Source organism: Hemicordylus capensis, chromosome 6, assembly GCF_027244095.1.
Source record: "Hemicordylus capensis ecotype Gifberg chromosome 6, rHemCap1.1.pri, whole genome shotgun sequence".
NCBI classification, from domain to species: Eukaryota; Metazoa; Chordata; class Lepidosauria; order Squamata; family Cordylidae; genus Hemicordylus; species Hemicordylus capensis.
The window spans coordinates 141,989,622-142,007,577 of record NC_069662.1 but is presented as its reverse complement, the minus strand read 5'-3'; the positions used below and the strand labels follow the sequence as shown (position 1 = coordinate 142,007,577).

The 17,956-nt window shown below is 44.2% G+C and overlaps 1 protein-coding gene and 1 long non-coding RNA gene across 7 annotated transcripts in view; one reads left to right on the top strand and one right to left on the bottom strand.

Moving 5' to 3' along the window:
* PRTFDC1 (phosphoribosyl transferase domain containing 1) overlaps positions 1-17,956 on the top strand; it is a 75,130-nt gene that overhangs the window by 37,442 nt on the left and 19,732 nt on the right. For all 5 annotated transcript variants that reach the window (XR_008310032.1, XM_053262875.1, XM_053262874.1 and 2 more), the window contains one exon: positions 16,031-16,096. Coding sequence is in view for 4 of the 5 variants with exons in the window: in XM_053262875.1 (XP_053118850.1) it covers positions 16,031-16,096 (66 nt within the window). In the remaining variant the exon portion in view is untranslated. The remainder of the gene's footprint in view (positions 1-16,030; positions 16,097-17,956) is intronic.
* Positions 1,962-17,956, bottom strand: part of LOC128330279 (uncharacterized) — a 34,455-nt gene continuing 18,460 nt past the window's right edge. The window contains exons 3-5 of one of the 2 annotated variants that reach the window (XR_008310034.1): positions 15,137-15,329; positions 9,528-9,674; positions 1,962-2,255 (exon numbers count right to left, since the gene is read on the bottom strand). This is a non-coding gene — a long non-coding RNA (uncharacterized LOC128330279). Of the gene's footprint in view, positions 2,256-4,183; positions 4,725-9,527; positions 9,675-15,136; positions 15,330-17,956 lie in introns of those variants that run through there. The other variant, XR_008310033.1, reaches the window with a different exon arrangement.

Here is a 17,956-nt window from a genome sequence, read left to right as displayed (position 1 = left end):
TTATTTATTCATCATCATCATCCTTTATTGCAGTCATAGACCAGCATAAAAGTACATGTTATAGAATATGAGTAAATAAAAGTGAAAGTAGAAGGTGGCTGCATATATGACGATGCATATTAACATTAAAAGAACTAATAATACTGAAAATGTATGAGGATGATTATATGTTAAAAAATACGAGTACTAAAAAAGCTAAAAGTACTAAAATACTAAAAATGAAAATGAATAAAATAATAATAATACTATTACTATTATGTTTAAAAGTCATAAAATGCAGTACAGTGCAATAAAACAATAGGTATGAAGGCATGGGCAAGTGCAAGGTCAATCCAGAGTCATCAGGAATCAGATTAAGGGGGCTCACAGCCTATCAGCCTTCGACGGAAGCCAATCGCAGCTGCACAGAACTTGTCAACACTATGTGTAATGGCAGGGTTAGAGTCAGAAAGCAACAGAAAGCTGTAGAATTGTCTTGAATGTCCTGGGAACTTGCTTAGCAATGGGAAAATGTGGGCAACACGAATGTCTCTATAAAACGGGCAGTATAGAAGGACATGCTCAATAGTTTCGGTCTGTTCTGAGCCACAGAGACATAATTCCTCTGCAAGTGGGATCTTTCTGTAACAGCTCGCTAGCATGTTTATTTATTTATATCCCACTTTTTCACTCATCCCTCCAGTGGCTATTGCTGGTGTTTACCTTATGTTTCTTTTTTAGATTGTAAGCCCTTTGAGGACAAGGGACTATCTTATATTTATTTATTTTATTTTATTTTATTTTATTTTATTTATTTATTTTATTTATTTTATTTCATGTTTATACCGCCCCAAACTCGTGTCTCTGGGTGGTTCACAATGATAAAACAGTTAAAACGCTTTGAGAATGTTGGTTAAAGTAAAGTGTGCTGTCTAGTTGGTGTTGACTCCTGGCGACCACAGAGCCCTGTGGTTGTCTTTGGTAGACTACAGGAGGAGTTTACCATTGCCATCTCCTACACAGTATGAGATGATGCCTTTCAGCATTTTCCTATATCACTGCTTCCCGATATAGGTGTTTCCCATAGTCTGGGAAACATACCAGTGGGGATTCGAACCAGCAACCTCTGGTTTGCTAATCAAGTCATTTCACCACTGCACCATTAGGTGGAAGAAGAGCGGTATATAAATATTTGTTGTAGTTGTAGTAGTAATAGTAGAAGAAGTAGTAGTTTGACTTGCAGTTAATCCACAAGAAAGGGCAATAAATTGAAGATCTATGGAGGAGTTTATGTGAGTGGCTGGCATCTAGACTAAGTTACTCAATAGTTGTTCAGGATAACTCTAAAGGACTGCTTAATTTCAATATGACTACCCAGGAGTAACTTAGTGTGGATGTTAGACAGTGTCTTCTGATCTCTGGTAGCTGATGTCCTTGACCAGGTTCTGGGCTCTTCTCTCCAGAGAGAAGGGGCAGAAGGAGCTGCAGATGATCTGAGAGGGCTGGCTGATAATAATGATACTGACTCATAGAAGCAGACTCTCCATTGATCAGCAAAGCCTTCTAGTCCCTGATGGTTGGTGTCACAATCCACATTCCAGCTGTTTCTCCCCTCTAGTCCATCTCACTATGGCTATTGCCAACCCGTTACACTGGAATGAGAATCATGTTGGTTTGGCATCTCTGATAAAGGCTGCGTTCTTATAACCCCAGGGAGTGTGATTAAAGAGTTCATTTTGATTGCCATTCTCCCGTGGAGCGTGATGTGAGAACCCAGAATTCTGGGTTCTCACCTCTCCATGGGAGGATGGCAATTGCGGTTAACATTTTAACCATATTTCCCTTGGTTGTGAGCATATGGCCAGAATAGGAGGACTTAACTAATTTGACTGACTGACATAAATAGGAGTCTGCTCTTGTATTTTATATAGAGCAGTCATCATGTGAAAAATATGTTCAAAAATACCATTGAAACATTCGGCTGTTTTTAAAATGTTTTCCCTGGTCTAGCCAGATGTTTTTATTGGTAGACATTTGAGAGAGCTGCACTTTTCAGCCTGTTCTGATTTATCAAATGTGTATGGTTCACAGCACAGGGTTACTGAGCTGTTCTAGCTGGCAGATAATCCCACTCATCCTCCTTTTCATTCATGTAATTAAATTTGGAGGTTAAATCTTCTCTGCTCATCGTTGAATGGCATTCAGAAACGGCCTTTCTTCTGTTCCCCTCCCAGCTGAAGCTGCTCTTGCAGTGATGCCATGGGTGGAAGGTTAATCTACAGCAGAGTGGAGAAACACAATATCGCATTGTTTCCGTGCTCTGAAAGAACTCATCATTAGAAAACATCTCACTTGGTTGCTGTTGCATTCCCTAGTAGCCTTGCGTGGTGTAACGCAGGCCATCTGCACGTGTGGTAGTGTGGTGGTCAGCCAGAATCAAGGGTGGAAATCATTTCCATGTGTCACTGAAAAAGCTGCACATGATCAGCCAGACCTGTATCCTTCAAACATTTGCCACAACTCTCTCTGTGTATGTATATGTGTGCAGTAGATACTACCACTGGGGAAAAACATTTTGATAACCATGCACTCTTCAACAATAGGCTGAGGTGGTTTGTTTGTTTGTTACATTTCTATGCTGCCCTATCTGTCCAAAGGCTCTGGGAAGTTAGTACTTTTTATACCAGGTGCAAATGCTGGTAAAGTGATTGTGTCCATGCCAGGGATTTTTAAAATTTTTTTTAATTTTTTAACATCCTATCTGGTATGCAACCACAGCTTTGCATGGCTATTTGCTCTTATTTTTATTTTTATTTTATTTTTTAAAGAAAAAGTTGTGTAGAAGAGCACCAAAGATACTCCCCTTCCCCTCCTGCCATTTTGTGAAACATTAGAGGGGTCATCATTAGTTTTGTTTATATCCTTAGTGGCTCTGGCTTCACAGTTATTTCACAAGTGTAGCTTCCAGTCCACAGCCAGTGACTGCCAAGGCCAAGGGAACCAAATAATGTCTGCCAAGTACCCCCAGCTCCCCTGTTCTCCAGTGATTCCTTCACGTGCTCTGATTCAGTTGCCTGTCCCTTTGTGTTTCAGCTTCTTTGTTTTTCAAAAGTCTATTGACTTAGTTTTGTTAGTATCAGAATGCTAAAGCAAGAAGCCTCTACCAGCACCCACCCACCTGCAACCCAAACCAAAGCAAGTGTAGATGAAGAAACAGAGGGTGTCAGAGAGAGAGAGAGAGAGAGAGAGAAGTTTAGGTGCACCAACAGAGATACCCAGAAACAGGAGGGAGAAAACATGATTCAGAGAGCTCTAAGAATAAATATGATTCATTCTTGGAACACCAGTGGGTTTCTGGGTTGATGCTTCCAGTGTTGGAAGGTCATGGCAGCTTGCAATATCCATAGTTTTCAGTCAGATTTAATTTCACGTGTGCCCTCACCTTCTGCTCTTCTTCATCATCTTCCAAAATGTATGAAAGCGTGGCCCCTCCCCTTTCTAGTTCTTTATCAGTGTCATCATCTATGCTATTGGCTATACCCACCTGACTCCTATATCCCTTTGTTCTCCAGCCCTGCTCAGACACATCACTTGTGCTTTGCCACTTCTCCTCCTCTACCACATCTAAACACTCCTCCTCCATGTTGTGTCCAGCCTAGGATAACAGTGCCCAAAGAAGTCCAAGATTTACAACCCACTTCTCCTTTCCTGCTATCCCCGAGTGGTCATCCTAACCCACACGCAGGTGAATTTTGGTTCTTTAGAGGCTGAATACAGCCAGACATTTGTGCTCTACTGCTCTTGTCCTGTGCCCTGCCAGGATGGGCTGCCTCCCATTGCGGCACCATTGCACTAGTTAATAAACCTGTGACAATCCCACAGTTGTTTGTAGTAATTGAAAATGTAATGACTATGGTTGCAATTTTCCCCTCTTAATTGGACATTCCACCTCTACTAAAGTAAAGTGTGCCGTCAAGTTGATTTCGACTTCTGGCGCCCACAGAGCCCTGTGGTTGTCTTTGGTAGACTACAGGAGGGGTTTACCATTGCCTCCTCCCATGCAGTAGGAGATGATGCCTTTCAGCATCTTCCTATATCGCTGCTGCCTGATATAGGTGTTTTCCCATAGTCTGGGAAACATACCAGCGGGGATTCAAACCAGCAACCTTCTGCTTGTTAGTCAAGCATTTCCCCGCTGCGCCACTTAGTTCAAATTGCCTTCTACTTTATTACAGCATGTTATGCAGTTCAAAAATAATTATTTAAAAGACTGGCATGCAGTTTCAACTTACACACTTAACAGAAACAGACAAACGAATTATTTGTAGGTGATCTAGATGTTGAGGCGATCATGAAATCAAACAGTAGAAACAGCATTGAAATGCACCCTCCTCCTTAATTCCTTGGTTCATTGAACTTAAATGGACCCAAGAGGACTATCAAAATGTCAGAGTTTGGTAAAGGCTAAACAACTTTGGAGTTCTATTAAAAGCAGGGTTCCACCACACATCCTGAGAGTTGTACTTTCATTGTTATGCTGTGGGTCTTCGAGCAAATTTTTCCAAATAAAGAAGTCTGCATCTTTTACAGACACCTCTTAATCACAGCACATTGTTCGTTACGTTGGATCTTTTCTTAGGAACCATGCAAGGAAAAGAGATTTCCTGTTTTAAGTATGATGAGTATACAAATTCCATTTCCATAAAGTGTTCATCCGGAATTTGCAGTAAACTCTTCCCAACATGCTAAAAATAAATGAAGGTGTACGCACACGTCAGTCAACATTTCTAAGGCACTTGGAAACACAAGAGTATGCACTCATGGGTTTCCTATAAGGAAGAAACAAGAGGGGATGTGTTGTATTTACACAGACTGGAAGATAAAAATTTGAGTAAGAGCCCAACCTACCCTTGAGGTCAGTGACGGGGGTTAGCATCATCAGACAGCAGCTGAGGGTCCAGGGTCAGCATCTTCTATGGCAGGGCTGTCTAACTCTAGCTGTTGCTGGACACCTCTAGTTGTGGTTGGACTACAACTCCCATCACCCCTGACTGCTAATCACTGGGGATGATGGGAGTTGTAGTAGGCAAACAAGAATGGGAGGGCTGAAGTTGTGCAGCCATGTTCTGTGGGTACAAAGTCATCTTCTCTGCAGCACAAACTCTCCTATGGGCACAAAGTCAACTGACTTCTTTGGAAAAAGAAAAACAGTCTTAAAAGTTCAGATGATAGGAAGAGGGACAGGCAGTTAAGGACCTTGCCACAGTTTAATGAGGGTTAGGAATTTATTGCCGCTGCGTGTTTGCCATCATTAAGGTAGCCTTTGTTCTGCCAGAGCAGTTTTAAAAGATTCCATTTTCAGCTCAGGCACCACAAATGGACAGATGTCTGCTGCTTTGTGCTGCTGCTACATCAGCAGTGCTGTTTATGAGATTCTGCTTGTTGTCTGAGACCACCCAATTCATTGCACATGGTAGCTTGAGATACAAGCCAGGCATTGGCCTCCCCCAAAATAAGAGAAATGTAATAACGTGCTGCCCCACCCCATTCAAAAGACATGACCTAATGCTGAAAGAATTGGCCACATGTCAGTTGCCATTATCATTGACGTTTAGAGAAAGTGATTGCAGAAACATACTGTGTGGATTTCTTATCTTCTGCACTTAAAGACCGTATAGAAAAGGGTTTGCTGTAAACTAAAAAAATGCTTGTGTGTATTAGATATTTTATCCTATGCATCCTGATGGCTCTTAATAGATTAAAGTTTACTGAAAAACCCAAAGATAACAGTGAATAGGCTGCTTCCAGCACTATCTATATACCCCCATTAAGCTATTATGTTTTACATCTATTCAGGTGTCAATACGAATACGACCAATATTTATATACTGCTTTTCAACAAAAGTTCCCAATGCAGTTTACATAGATATAAATAAATAAATAATACATGATTACTGCAGCCAGGATTCTTTATGCAGCTAATTAGAGATTACAAGCAGTCCCAACCTTGGATGAATGCCTATTAAAGTTACAGGAATATGCCTCTATGACTAAGATCACAGCTTATCTAAGGAATAACTCAGATGAATTATTTGCTCTAACTTTTATAACCTTTTATAAATTTTAATATAGCATCTGGTCAACATCCACACCCAAGATTTGGTGTATGTTTAAATGTTGCCAAAGAAACGTCTTTGACCTCAAGCATGCGCAGTTACTTGGTGAGGGATAATTATAGGCCAGTTCAACTTCCCATGGTTGGGTAAGATGATTGAGAGGGTGGTGGCTGACCTGCTCCAAGCAGTCTTGGAAGAAACTGATTATCTAGACCTATTTCTGGGGTTGAGACAGTCTTGGTTGGCCTGATAGGTGAACTTCGCCAGAGGGAATGTGAGATTCTGCTGGTTCTTTTGGATCTCTCAGTGGCTTTCGATACCATTGACCATGCTATCCTTCTGGATTGCCTGAGAGGTTTAGGGATAGGCAGCAATGCATTACAGTGGTTCTGCTCCTATGTTTTGGGTAGATTTCAGATGGTGGTGCTTGGTGACAGTTGCTCCTCAAAACAGGAACTGTTATATGAAGTCCCTCAGGGCTCCATTCTGTCACCAATGCTTTTTAACATCTACAGGAAACCTCTGGGTGAGATCATCAGGGGATTTGATGCTGGGTGTTATCAATATGCTTATGGCACCCAAATCTATTTCTCCTTAATGGTAGTAATGGGCTAGATGAGGAATAATAAACTGAAGCTGAATCCAAGCAAGACAGAGGTGCTCATTCTTGGGGATCATAATCTGCAAGACAGAATAGAACTTCCTGTCCTGGATGAGGTTACACCTCCCCCAGCAAGAACAGTGGACCCAGTTGGAAGTGCTCTTGGACCCGGGTCTGATCCTAGTGCCTCAGGTTGAGGCTGTGGCTAGGAGCGCTTTTTACCAGCTACAACTGAGTCAACAACTCCACCCATTTCTTGAGGAGAATGCTCTGAAAACAGTGGTACACCAGCTGGTAACCTCCAGGTTGGACTTCTGCAATGCACTCTATGTAGGGCTGCCTTTGTACATTGTTTTGAAACTTCAGTTAGTTCAAAATGTGGCAGCCAGATTGACCACATTGTGCTTGTTCTTAAACAGTTGCACTAGCTGCCAATATGTTTCCGGGCAAAGTACAAAGTGCTGATTATTACCTTTAAAGCCCAGGATGGCTTAGTTCCAGGTTACCTGAGAGAGCGCCTTTCTCTACAAGATCCCCACTACTCATTCATAATCAGGTGGGGTCCGTCTTTGGATGCTATTGGTTCATCTGGTGGTGATCTGGGATCGGGCCTTCTCAGTTGAAGCCCCTAGGTTATGGAATGCGCTACCTGTGGATATGAGAAGATTATCTTCCTTGGAAGCCTTCATGAGAGCCTTAAAGACCCATCCTCTTACCCTGGATTTTAATGATATCTAGTTTTAATTGTAATTTTAATCTGCTTTTAAATGGGTTTTTTATTTTAATTGTTATGTGTTTTTTATTTTAATGTAAACCGCCCTGAGCCACGTTAGGAAGGGCGGCATATTAATTAAATAATTAAATAAATAAGGCCTGGTATGCCTTCAGCAGGTGGTGGGGTTCTGGGATGGAAGAATGGACAGTACCATTTCTAAGGTAGGGGATTGTATTTTTTGAATGCGTCTGTGTGTGAGAATCTCCTTGCAAGCAGAAAACTAACATAGCAGGGAGCAGGCTTGGCTTTCTACCTGATGTGCTAGCTTTTTCTTGCAAAGGGTGTTTTTTCTTTTTTCATGAAGGAACATTTAAAAATGGCATCCCTCACCTGTAGTGTGAAGTGGTACATTCCATGCTACTTCCTCAGGACCAGTCACCTTATTCTGCTTCATATGTAGACAGAGTTGTCTCCCATTCAATTCAGTGAGATGTCGGGCTGGGTCTACACATGCAGCAGAATGAGATGACAGAATACTGACATGTAGACTTGACTCTGCTGCTTAGGCTACAAAAAGGGGCTGTAACACTTCAGGCTACAGGTGGGGCATATCATTTCTGACATTTAAGAAACAATTCTGCAGACCCTCTGCTAACTGAGCAAAGAGGGGGAGATAAGTAGCGATTCTCTTATATTTAGGGACCGTTGCTCAGCTATCCCCCTACTAATCAACTCCACCACCGCATACATCCAGTGGCTGTTGCTAGTGTATACTTTGAGTTTCTTTTTAGATTGTAAGCCCTTTGGGTAGTCATCTTTATGTATTAGGGAGTTATTGTTATTAGGGAGTAATATTAAACTCCTTAGAGAGTACCTTTTTCGGTCTGATCCCCACCGCACGCTAAGATCATCTGAAGAGGTCCAGCTCCAGTTGTCACCAGCTTGTCTGGTGGCAATCTAGAGGCGGGCCTTCTCTGTAGCCACTCCTGGACTGTGGAATGCGCTCCCTGCAGACATCCGTAATTTGAATTCTTTATTGGAATTTAGGAGAGCCCTAAAGACATACCTGTTCGGCCTGGCCTTCCAGTGCTCTTAAATTGTTTTAGAGGGTCTTTGATGTTTGTGAACTGCCCTATGCTGTTTTGTAAGGGCGGTCTAAAAATCAAATCAATCAATCAATCAATATTGATTTATTATTATATATTATTTAGGGAGTCATCTTTATTTATTATTTTTCTATGTGAACCACTTTGAGAACTTTGGTTGAAAATCAGTATATAAATATCTGTAGCAGTAGTAATAGTAGTATTCTGCAAACCAAAAAAGTACTTCCTCTTGTTGGTCCTATATTTCCTGACCTTCAGTTTCATGGGGTGCCCCTGTTTCTAGTGTTGTGAGAGAGGAAGAAAAATTTCTCTCTATCCACCCTCTCCACTCCATGCATAATTTTATTCACCTCGATAATGTCTCCCCTTAGTCGCCTCTTTTCCAAGGTAAAGAGCCCCAGATGCTGTAGCCTATCCTCATAAGGAAGGTGCTCCAGGCCCCTGATCATTTTGGTTGCCCTCTTCTGCACCTTTTCCAGTTCTACAATATCCTTCTTAAGATACATTGACCAAAGCTGTACATAGTGCTCCAGATGTGGCCACACCATAGATTTGTATAAGGGCATTATAATATTAGCATTTTTATTTTCAATCCCCTTCCTAATGATTCCTAGCATGGAATTAGCCTTTTTCACAGCTACCGTGCTCTGAGATGACACTTTCAATGAGCTGTCCATCACAACCCCAAGATCTCTCTTCTGGTCAGTCACCAACAGCTCAGATCCCATCAGCATAAGTGTGAAGTTGGGGTTTTTTTGTCCCAATATACATAACTTTGCACTTGCTTACATTGAACTGCATTTGCCATTTTGTCGCCCACTCACCCGGTTTGGAGAGATCTTTTTGGAGCTCCTCACAATCCATTGTGGATTTCATTACCCTAAATAGTTCAGTGTCATCTGCAAATTTGGCCACTTCACTGGTCATCCCAACTTCTAGATCTTTTTTGAACAAGTTAAAGAGCACTGGTCCCAGTACCGATTCCCTGGGGGACCCCACTTCCTACCTACCTCCATTGTGAAAACTGTCCATTTATTCCTACTCTCTGTTTCCTGTCCTTCAACCAGTTACCGATCCACATCATGATGTCTTGATGGATGCTTAGATGATTTACTTCCTCTTAATTCAATGCCTTGCAGACACGGCAGAGGGAAAACCTGCGTTAGTCATAGAAGGATGGGAAGGAGCAGATTACACATACAGCAAATGCACTGCAGACAATGCAAAGTAGAGTCACTCAAAATAGTCCTGGGATATCCTGCAGCACACAGGTGGCCTTAAGAGGTTAAGGAGAAGATCATCTCTAGGATTTACATCAGTTCTAACAATAGCCCTGCCTTGCTGTCCTGTGTGTTTGTGTTCATTGATATTGTCTTTTCCCATCCAAGTATATTTCTATGGCATTTGTTTTATCAGATAAGACTGACTTACCAATTTGCTGTGTTTACAGCATCTAATGTGATTGCGGGCTATTTTCTAATATTGCTGTTCAGGGAGAATCTCATTAGACCCAACAGCATGAGCTGCACAGCCAGGCAGAAGCCTATCCTGAATGTAGAGCAGGACAAAGCACAAACTCCAGCCTCCAGTCGGTGCCATGGATAAATTCCTAAAGAATGTCTCCAGAGGGGAGCCTGCAGCCATGTACAGTGTCTTCAGCATTCCAAACTTCTGGAACCATCCAAGAGCATTAACAGAGGCTGCTGAGAGAAAATTAAAAGCCTTGATCTCTTCCCCCCACTCTGTTTCTGAGTGGCATAGCCTGGGTTCTCCGCCACTGGCCTCCTTGGATCAGACTTTGTAGCATCGGGTTATTTTTCCTGCTCTCTGAACTTTTCCAGATAGATTTAAGGGATGTTTCTGATTGCAGTTTGTAATGGAGAGTTGCGGTGAATCTTGGATCAAAACACTGTTAAGTGGCTTGAAAGTTAGCCAGAAGGCAGTAAACAACACATAATGAGAAACAGCAAACACATTAAACTGAACTGAGGTGGAGACTCAGTAATAGGGACTGCCGATTCAGCCTCTTCTTTTAGTGCACTAGAATAGCACATGAATGCCCTTTCCAGATGATACCATTGGAAGAGGAGTTGTGTTTCCCAACTGGCATGTAGACATAATAGAAAACAATTCCACTTCTTTGTTGCTAAGCACTCGAAGAAAGTGCTTTAGAGAAAAGACAATGGCTGAGTTCAGATGTAATGGGGAAACATGGTTTCCTGCTATGTGAGCAGCCTTTGCAAGCCACAGGTTCGCATGCTCATCCCTCCCCTCTCTTCTGTGAGCAACAGGCGGAGAGAGAAAGCTTTTACTTTTAGTTTAAAGTAGACCAGAGTTGTATTCTGTTCTAGGCCAAGCTGGGTCTTTTATGGCATAGCTCAAGGTAGAGTATCTGCTTTGCATGAAGAAGGTCCCAGGTTCATTCCCTAGTATCTCCAGGTAGGGCTGGGGAAAATTTCTTCCTGAAACTTTGCAGAACTGCTGCTATGCAGTGTAGACCATACAGAGTTAAATGAACCAGCTGTCTGACTTGGAATTAGGCGGATCCCTGTGTGTCTATGTACCAGAGGCAGTGACCCAGCACCTTGGACAGCTCCAAGAAGAAAGTGGTCAGGACCTCTGCTAGCTCTGAGCATGAATTTACAAGAGCTGGGTCTAGCAGCATAGGAGCGATGTTGCTCCAGCGGTGCTAGGAGCAGCCTGCCAATATTTATGATTGCTGCCCAGGCAGAGTTAATTGGCCCTGCTCCTTCCCTAGGAAAGGCTCTGTTGCTTAAAGGTAGTTGTCTAGTTTTCCAAGTGCGGGCTTCAGTGGTGCTGGGAGATCTCTACTAGGACTAGCAAGTCCTCGGGGGACTTTTCCAGGTCAGAAGCAAAGCTGTGCCCTCAGATTATGGTGAAGGTAGTGACTTGTGTTCTTGTATGGAGGTTCAAGCAGTGCATGGTCACCTGGGGTCTGGGTCATGGGTCTTTCTCTCCCTGGCTCATCCCCTGAACTATCCATCTTGTCTCCTAGTTGGGAGGGTACTGGATCCAGGGTTATGATCAGTGTTCCCTGTAACAGGGAATCCCAGATGTCATTGACTACAACTCCCAGCATCCCCAGCCAAAAGCCATTGTAATTGGGGAAGCTGGGAGTTGTAGTCAGCAACACCTGGGATGCCCTGTTACAGGGAACACTGGCCATGACAAGTTGCACATCCCAGTTTAGAAGCTGTGGTTTATTTCAAACACCATGAAACAAACCAGGATCAGGCAATGGCTTCAAATCCCGGTGTGCTCCCTAACTGTAGTTTGAAGTAATCCACAGTTCCTGAGTTCAGATGTAACAGAGGACTATGGTCTACTTCAAAGTGAAAGTGAAAGCTGCCCTCCACCTCTTGTGCATGACAGAGGAGTGAGGAGTGCAGGAGCTCGTGGCTCATGGAGGCTCATTCATGTAGCAGGAAATGATAGGTTTCCTGTTAACGTTTGAACCCAGGCAGAGATATCTGAAAAGAAATGAGAAAAGAAGCATAAGAACAATAAGCCACAATATATACATTCCTGTATAGCTTTATAGTCTTATGTGGAGGGCAGCTAAAACCCTGTACCGACGTGTACTTTAATTTCCTTTGCACTTTTGCTCAGTACACTGCAGAAAAATATCCTTATTTGGCAGCAGTTCAAATATGGACACAAGGAATCACATTGCCGTTTCCTCGGTGGCAGCCAGTCCACAAGTATACTACCCTAAATTTTCTTTTTGGCTGGTATAGTCTTATGCTTTGAAAGGCTCTTGGACTGGCTTTGCAAATTCTTTGCCAGCTGCGGAGTTCCTTCTGCAGCCAAGGGTGTAAAAAAATGCAGAGGAAATGTACTTCAGAGTAATTGAAAGGGATTTTGTTGTTTATTTTTCAGAAGTAAAGAAAGCCCTTTCACAGATCCTTGTTTTATGTTCTTTCTTAACCCTGTATGTCAGGAAGACTCTTGCCTCCAGAATACATTTTGAGTTTGTGTTTCTACCGAGAACATCCTCACTTTTTCCTCTATGGAAACATAATAGAAACTTTCACACTTGCTGTTCTGGGGCAATCAGTGGTGAGGCCCTAGCATTCTGTTTTCCTGTGTTCTAATTTGCTTGTTTCCTCATTATTATTTTGTGCTTGTATCCACTCTTGGGACTAATCCACATATTACCATTTAGTATAATAAAATCTCTGCTTGATGGTTCTCATGGTAAGAAATTAATGCAATAGCTCTGTTTCACACAAAATGCTACCATGCCAAAGTGGGCGAGGGAAGTGTGCTTCCTATGACATTGTGACCTGCATGTTTTCCCTGTGGGCATATTTTTCACACAGGTGTCTCACTATGTTAAAATGACATGGTGTACTCACTGCTGTAACATGTGGGATAAGCCCTAATGAAGTATTACTCCTAATGTTAATAAAGTAATAGCCCTCTGATGGTGTAGCAGGGAAATGACTTAACTAGCCTGCCAGAGGTTGCCAGTTCGAATTCCCGCTGATATGTTTCCCAGACGATGGGAAATGCCTTTATAGGGCAGCAGTGATATAGGAAGATGCTGAAAGGCATCATCTCATACTGCGCAGGAGATGGCAATGGTAAACCCCTCCTGTATTCTACCAAAGACAACCACAGGGCTCTGTGGTCGTCAGGAATTGACACTGACTCGACGGCACACTTTACCTTTATAAGCCTTATTCACGCTTTATGTTCAACACTCGTACAGTCTGTGTACATAGGTAAAGATCTGTACACGGGTACAGTTATTCACATGTTATGTTGAACACAGGTCTAGCAGTACACTTCCTATCTGTATCCTGCATTTCAGGGGCCTCTAGCCAGTTTCACTTTTTAAATGAACGCAAGTACAGTCATTCGCACAAAATCTGAATGGACTTCTGAACTCAGGGACAGCATAATGTCTGAAAAGGTCTATTGTAGTTACAACAAGCCTTGATAAATTTTATTTGGATCTAGGAGCCAGAAAATGCGCACTTAATTACTGGACTTAGTGACAGATATTTTAACGAGGGGTGGTAAATGGATTTCTGTTTATCTCCTTTAAAGGAACATGCTTAGAACAGAAACAGTGCTGCCTGGGACAAATAAAGACTGAATTAATCAATCAACTCTACCTCTGAATATCCTAGTTCAGGTACCACAGTTAAATGTCTAGGTATTGCGGCTCTATGGTGCCTGGGTGTTGTCAAGCCCTAGGTTAGAATATATGACTGAGACCTGGGTTCAAATCACCACACAGCCATAAAGCTCTCTGGGTGATCTTGATATAGTCACAACCTGAGCTTGTGACAAGCCTAGCCCACCTCACAGGGTTGTTCTGTGGATATAATTGGAGGGGTGGAATCTTACACATCGTCCTGAGCTCTTTGGGGAAAGGGTGGGATAATAATGGCCCTTTGATTTTGACTGCCCACAGGATCTTTCCTGTTGTGCCATTTTAAATGGCTCCCTTGAATTCGTAATGACTCATTTAAGCAAGTGAAATTATCACATGGTCTCCAGGCCCCATTAAAGGGAACATAAATTGCATTAACAGATGTCTTTGGTATTTTAACTGTCAAAGAATGTTGCGCACTTTAACATAGTTTGTGACATGGAAACATAAGCACAAAGTTTAGCACATTTTAAGCCCCATTGATTTCAGTGGGAGATAATCTTATAGAAATTCTATAATTATAGAAACTCTAACAAATCTGTCTACATTTACAAGAGATTAAGCCTTCTAGGAAGCAGAAATGTTTGTGAAAGCTTACCTCAATCTTAAACACATTCTTTGGAAATAGGTTCCATTGATATCAGTCTGTGGAAACCGTGAGTGTGGGTCTCTGGCTCATGGTCAATATGCTAAGTCAGAAGCCCCCATATGTTGTTGGACTACAGTGCCCTCCCCATATTCCCCAGCCACAATGGCTTAGCCCCTATGTTAAGGATTAAGCACCCAAAAAGAACCTGCTGGACAGGGGTGTAACAAGGTTCCCGACGGCTGGGGGACAAAGTTCAGCCAGGAGGCCTCTATTGCACATGAAAAGCATGTGTGCACCCCAGTGCCCCAAGCCACGCCCCTGCATCTGATGTCAGAGGCAAGGGGGCGGGGCAACCTATCCAACCCAAACCTTCCACTCGCCGTTTTTTGAACTCACCATTCGGTGAGCCGGTACAGAGCGGAGTGGGAGGGTGGCTACCACCATGGCCAGCAGCAGCACTGGCTCGACGGTGCGGGGATGCCAGGGGTCACCATCCTCCTCCAGCGGATTGGGGCAGGCAGCCCCTCCTCTGGCAGCTCCTGCATGGAGGCCAGGGGGTGGAGCAGCTGTGAGGGGCAGTCTGCTGGGAAGAGGAAGTGCGGGGGGAGGAGAAAGGAAGCCCCAGTGCACTTCTTCCCATCACGCGGGAGCAAAGTGCCACGCTCCCCAGCTGCAGGACACCAGCACTCAGCGCAGAAAGGACGGTGGCAGGGCACATCTCGAGCCCTGTGCGCCCCCTGACCCTCCGGGCCTGGGGACATTTGTCCCCCCTTGTACAATGGACGCTACGCCCATGCTGCTGGATCAGTCCAAAGGTTCCTCTTCTAGTCCCTCTTTCTGCTTACCACAGTGACCAGCCAGATGCCTCTGGAAAGCCAATGAGCAGAGTCCAAAGGCAATAGCCCTCTCGTGCTGTCCTTCCCTGTAACTGGTATTCGGGGACTTTCTGCCTCGGAATGCAGGAGGTTCAATTTAGCTGTCTTGCCATCTGTTTCTGAAAGAGCTGGAAATTTTGTGATCCTTATGGAGCCGTGGCACCTGCAGGTGAGAGGGAGGTACGAGCAGACTCAGGGTAACCCACAGAAATGTCAGTTTCACAAAAATCTGAAGGCAAAAATCCATCTCCAAACTGTGCCCATGTAAGTCAGTGAGACGGACGCTTGTGCTCAGAGTGCAGTTTAACAGACAGGCAGGTGGGCGGAGCTAATGGAACTCAGAGGAAAGGAGGAACAAAAAGAGGCAATTTCTCGGCTTGAAGAATACCCTCTCAAGACAGTCACAACCCCTTCTGCTTCTGAGGGGGAAAGGTGCACAAGACCTTCACCGTGCTCAGGCAGAGGTTCAGGTAACACATGCACACCAAGGATATGCGGCAACATTTTGTTGCAAGTCCGTGCTTGTAATGACTAATAGCCATTGATACACCAATCCTCTTTCTAATCCCCTTTTAAAGCCTCCTAAGTTAGTGGCCTCCACCACATCTTGTGTCAGCGAGTTCCATAAATTAATTATGCATTTGCCAAAGTTATTGAAGGCTATAACTGGGTTTAAACAGGAACACTTTCTTTTTTGTCATTACAGAGAAAAGCAGAGGAGTTTTTAAAAGCATATTAAGACTAAAGCTGTCGAGCCAAAACATGAGAAAATTGCAGGAAATGCTCCTGCCAAATACCAAGACACATTTTTTCCTTTTCCCCATTGAAGATGCAAGTAAACATGATACACTTTTATTTTTTCAGAACGACCAGTCTATGCAAGACATGCAGATCATCGGGGCAGATGACTTCTCCAAGCTGACTGGAAAGGTTGGTAGGCTTTTAAGCAAAAGGAAATTAGCAGTGTGCCGGGGAGCCCAAGTTGCCTTAGCCTTTGAAATGGAATTCACGTAGAGGGACTTGCCTGTCAGCCAGCCAGAATGGATGTAGAAAGTAGAACAGTCTTAGCTGTGGTTGTTTTTTAAGGAAAAACAACATGGAGCCCATTCTCACAATTGGAGAATGGGCTTGGATGGGGCGAGGGGAGGAAGCCACAAAAAGCTTACCTCCCCCACAGACAATCCCATCCATGTTGTGGCCGCCCAGACAATTGTCGTCTTCTGCCGGTAGCAGGGAGGTTTGAGGGCTAGGAGGCCCCTGGAGCACCCATAATGTACAGTGCGAGTGCACAGTGCATTATGGGGAGCCTCTCAACACTGGCCAGGTGGCTGCTTGTGTATAGGTGCCACACGAAGCCACGCAGCACAGACACACAAGCATTTAGCCCACATTTTGGGCTAGGGGTGTGCACGGAACCGCAGAGCTGCGGTCCGGCACTGTGGGGTGGGTTCCTTTAAGGGCGGGGGAGGGTTTACTTACCCCTCCCACCGCTTTCCCCCCTCCAGCGCGCGTATCCTTTGTAGTAATTGGGGCGGCAGGATACCTCCCTGCTGCCCCTTCTCCCGCTTAAGTGCAAAAGGCTTCACGTCTCTCCGACATGCGCATACATCAGGGAGACGTGAAGCTCGCGCGCGGCGTGCACAAAAGGCTCCGGCAAGCCTTTTGCACTTAAGCGGGAGAAGGGGCAGCAGGGAGGTATCCTGCCGCCCCAATTACTACAAAGGATACGTGCGCTGGAGGGGGGGAAGCGGCGGGAGGGGTAAGTAAACCCTCCCCCACCCTTAAAGGAACCCACCCCACCCGAACTGAACCGGCCAAGTCCAAACCGGTCCAGACAGTCTGGAGGCCTTTAGAATGGCCTCCGGACCCATCCCTATTTTGGGCCCCTTTGTGCCCCAAACCCAGGCTAAGCGGTGGGCTCCCTAAGTGGGCTTCCTGCTGTGCCACCACTGGAGCCACACGGCTCCCGCTGGTACACGCACACACCAGAAGTGGAAAGAGCTTCCTTAGCCTGGTTTTCAGTGTGCATGTGAATAGCTTCATAGTGGATTAACAGCACATATGAAATAATTTGTGAAATGTTAGTTGGTCCTTTAAAGGAACTATTAACTGTGGTTAATAGCAAATTGCCTTCCCACAATTGTGTGCCAAAACTGCAGTTACATTCTGAATTAACTCGTGTGTGTGTGTGTGTGTGTTTTGTGTATATACATACAGACAAAATTCTAATTACTCAATCTGGACGTCTTAGTTGTAGAATTGAAGGGAAGGGTGTGGCGATGTCCTTGCCAAGCAGTACAGAAGTTGGTCTAATCTTGCAATTTGCTGCTTAGTTGGATGCATCCCTGGGCTAGCACACAAATGCCAAACTGAGCCAGTAGTGGCTAGAATGTTGGACTAAGAAGACCAGAGTGACCCCATTTCAAATCCCCACCTTAGCTCACCACCTTGGGCCAGTCGCTCATTCTCAGCCTAACCTACAACAACCAGAGGATTGTTGTGAGGGTTAAAACAGGAGACGAAGTACCATGTACCATCTGAGCTCCCTGGAGGAAGAGTGGGATGCAAATGTCCTAAATAAATCAATAAACGGTGCCTTTCCCAGACTAGCCATTCAGGTAGACTCCGTAGCATTGCACTATGTTAATCCCATGCTATGGAAACTGCATGCATGGCCATTTTTCTGTTAATCGCTTTTGCCATTGGAGGCTAGAGAAAAAGAAGAAGCAGAGCCTCCTGTGATGTTAGCTCAGTGGCATCCTTTGTTTAATGCTGAGCAGTGCTGGGCAG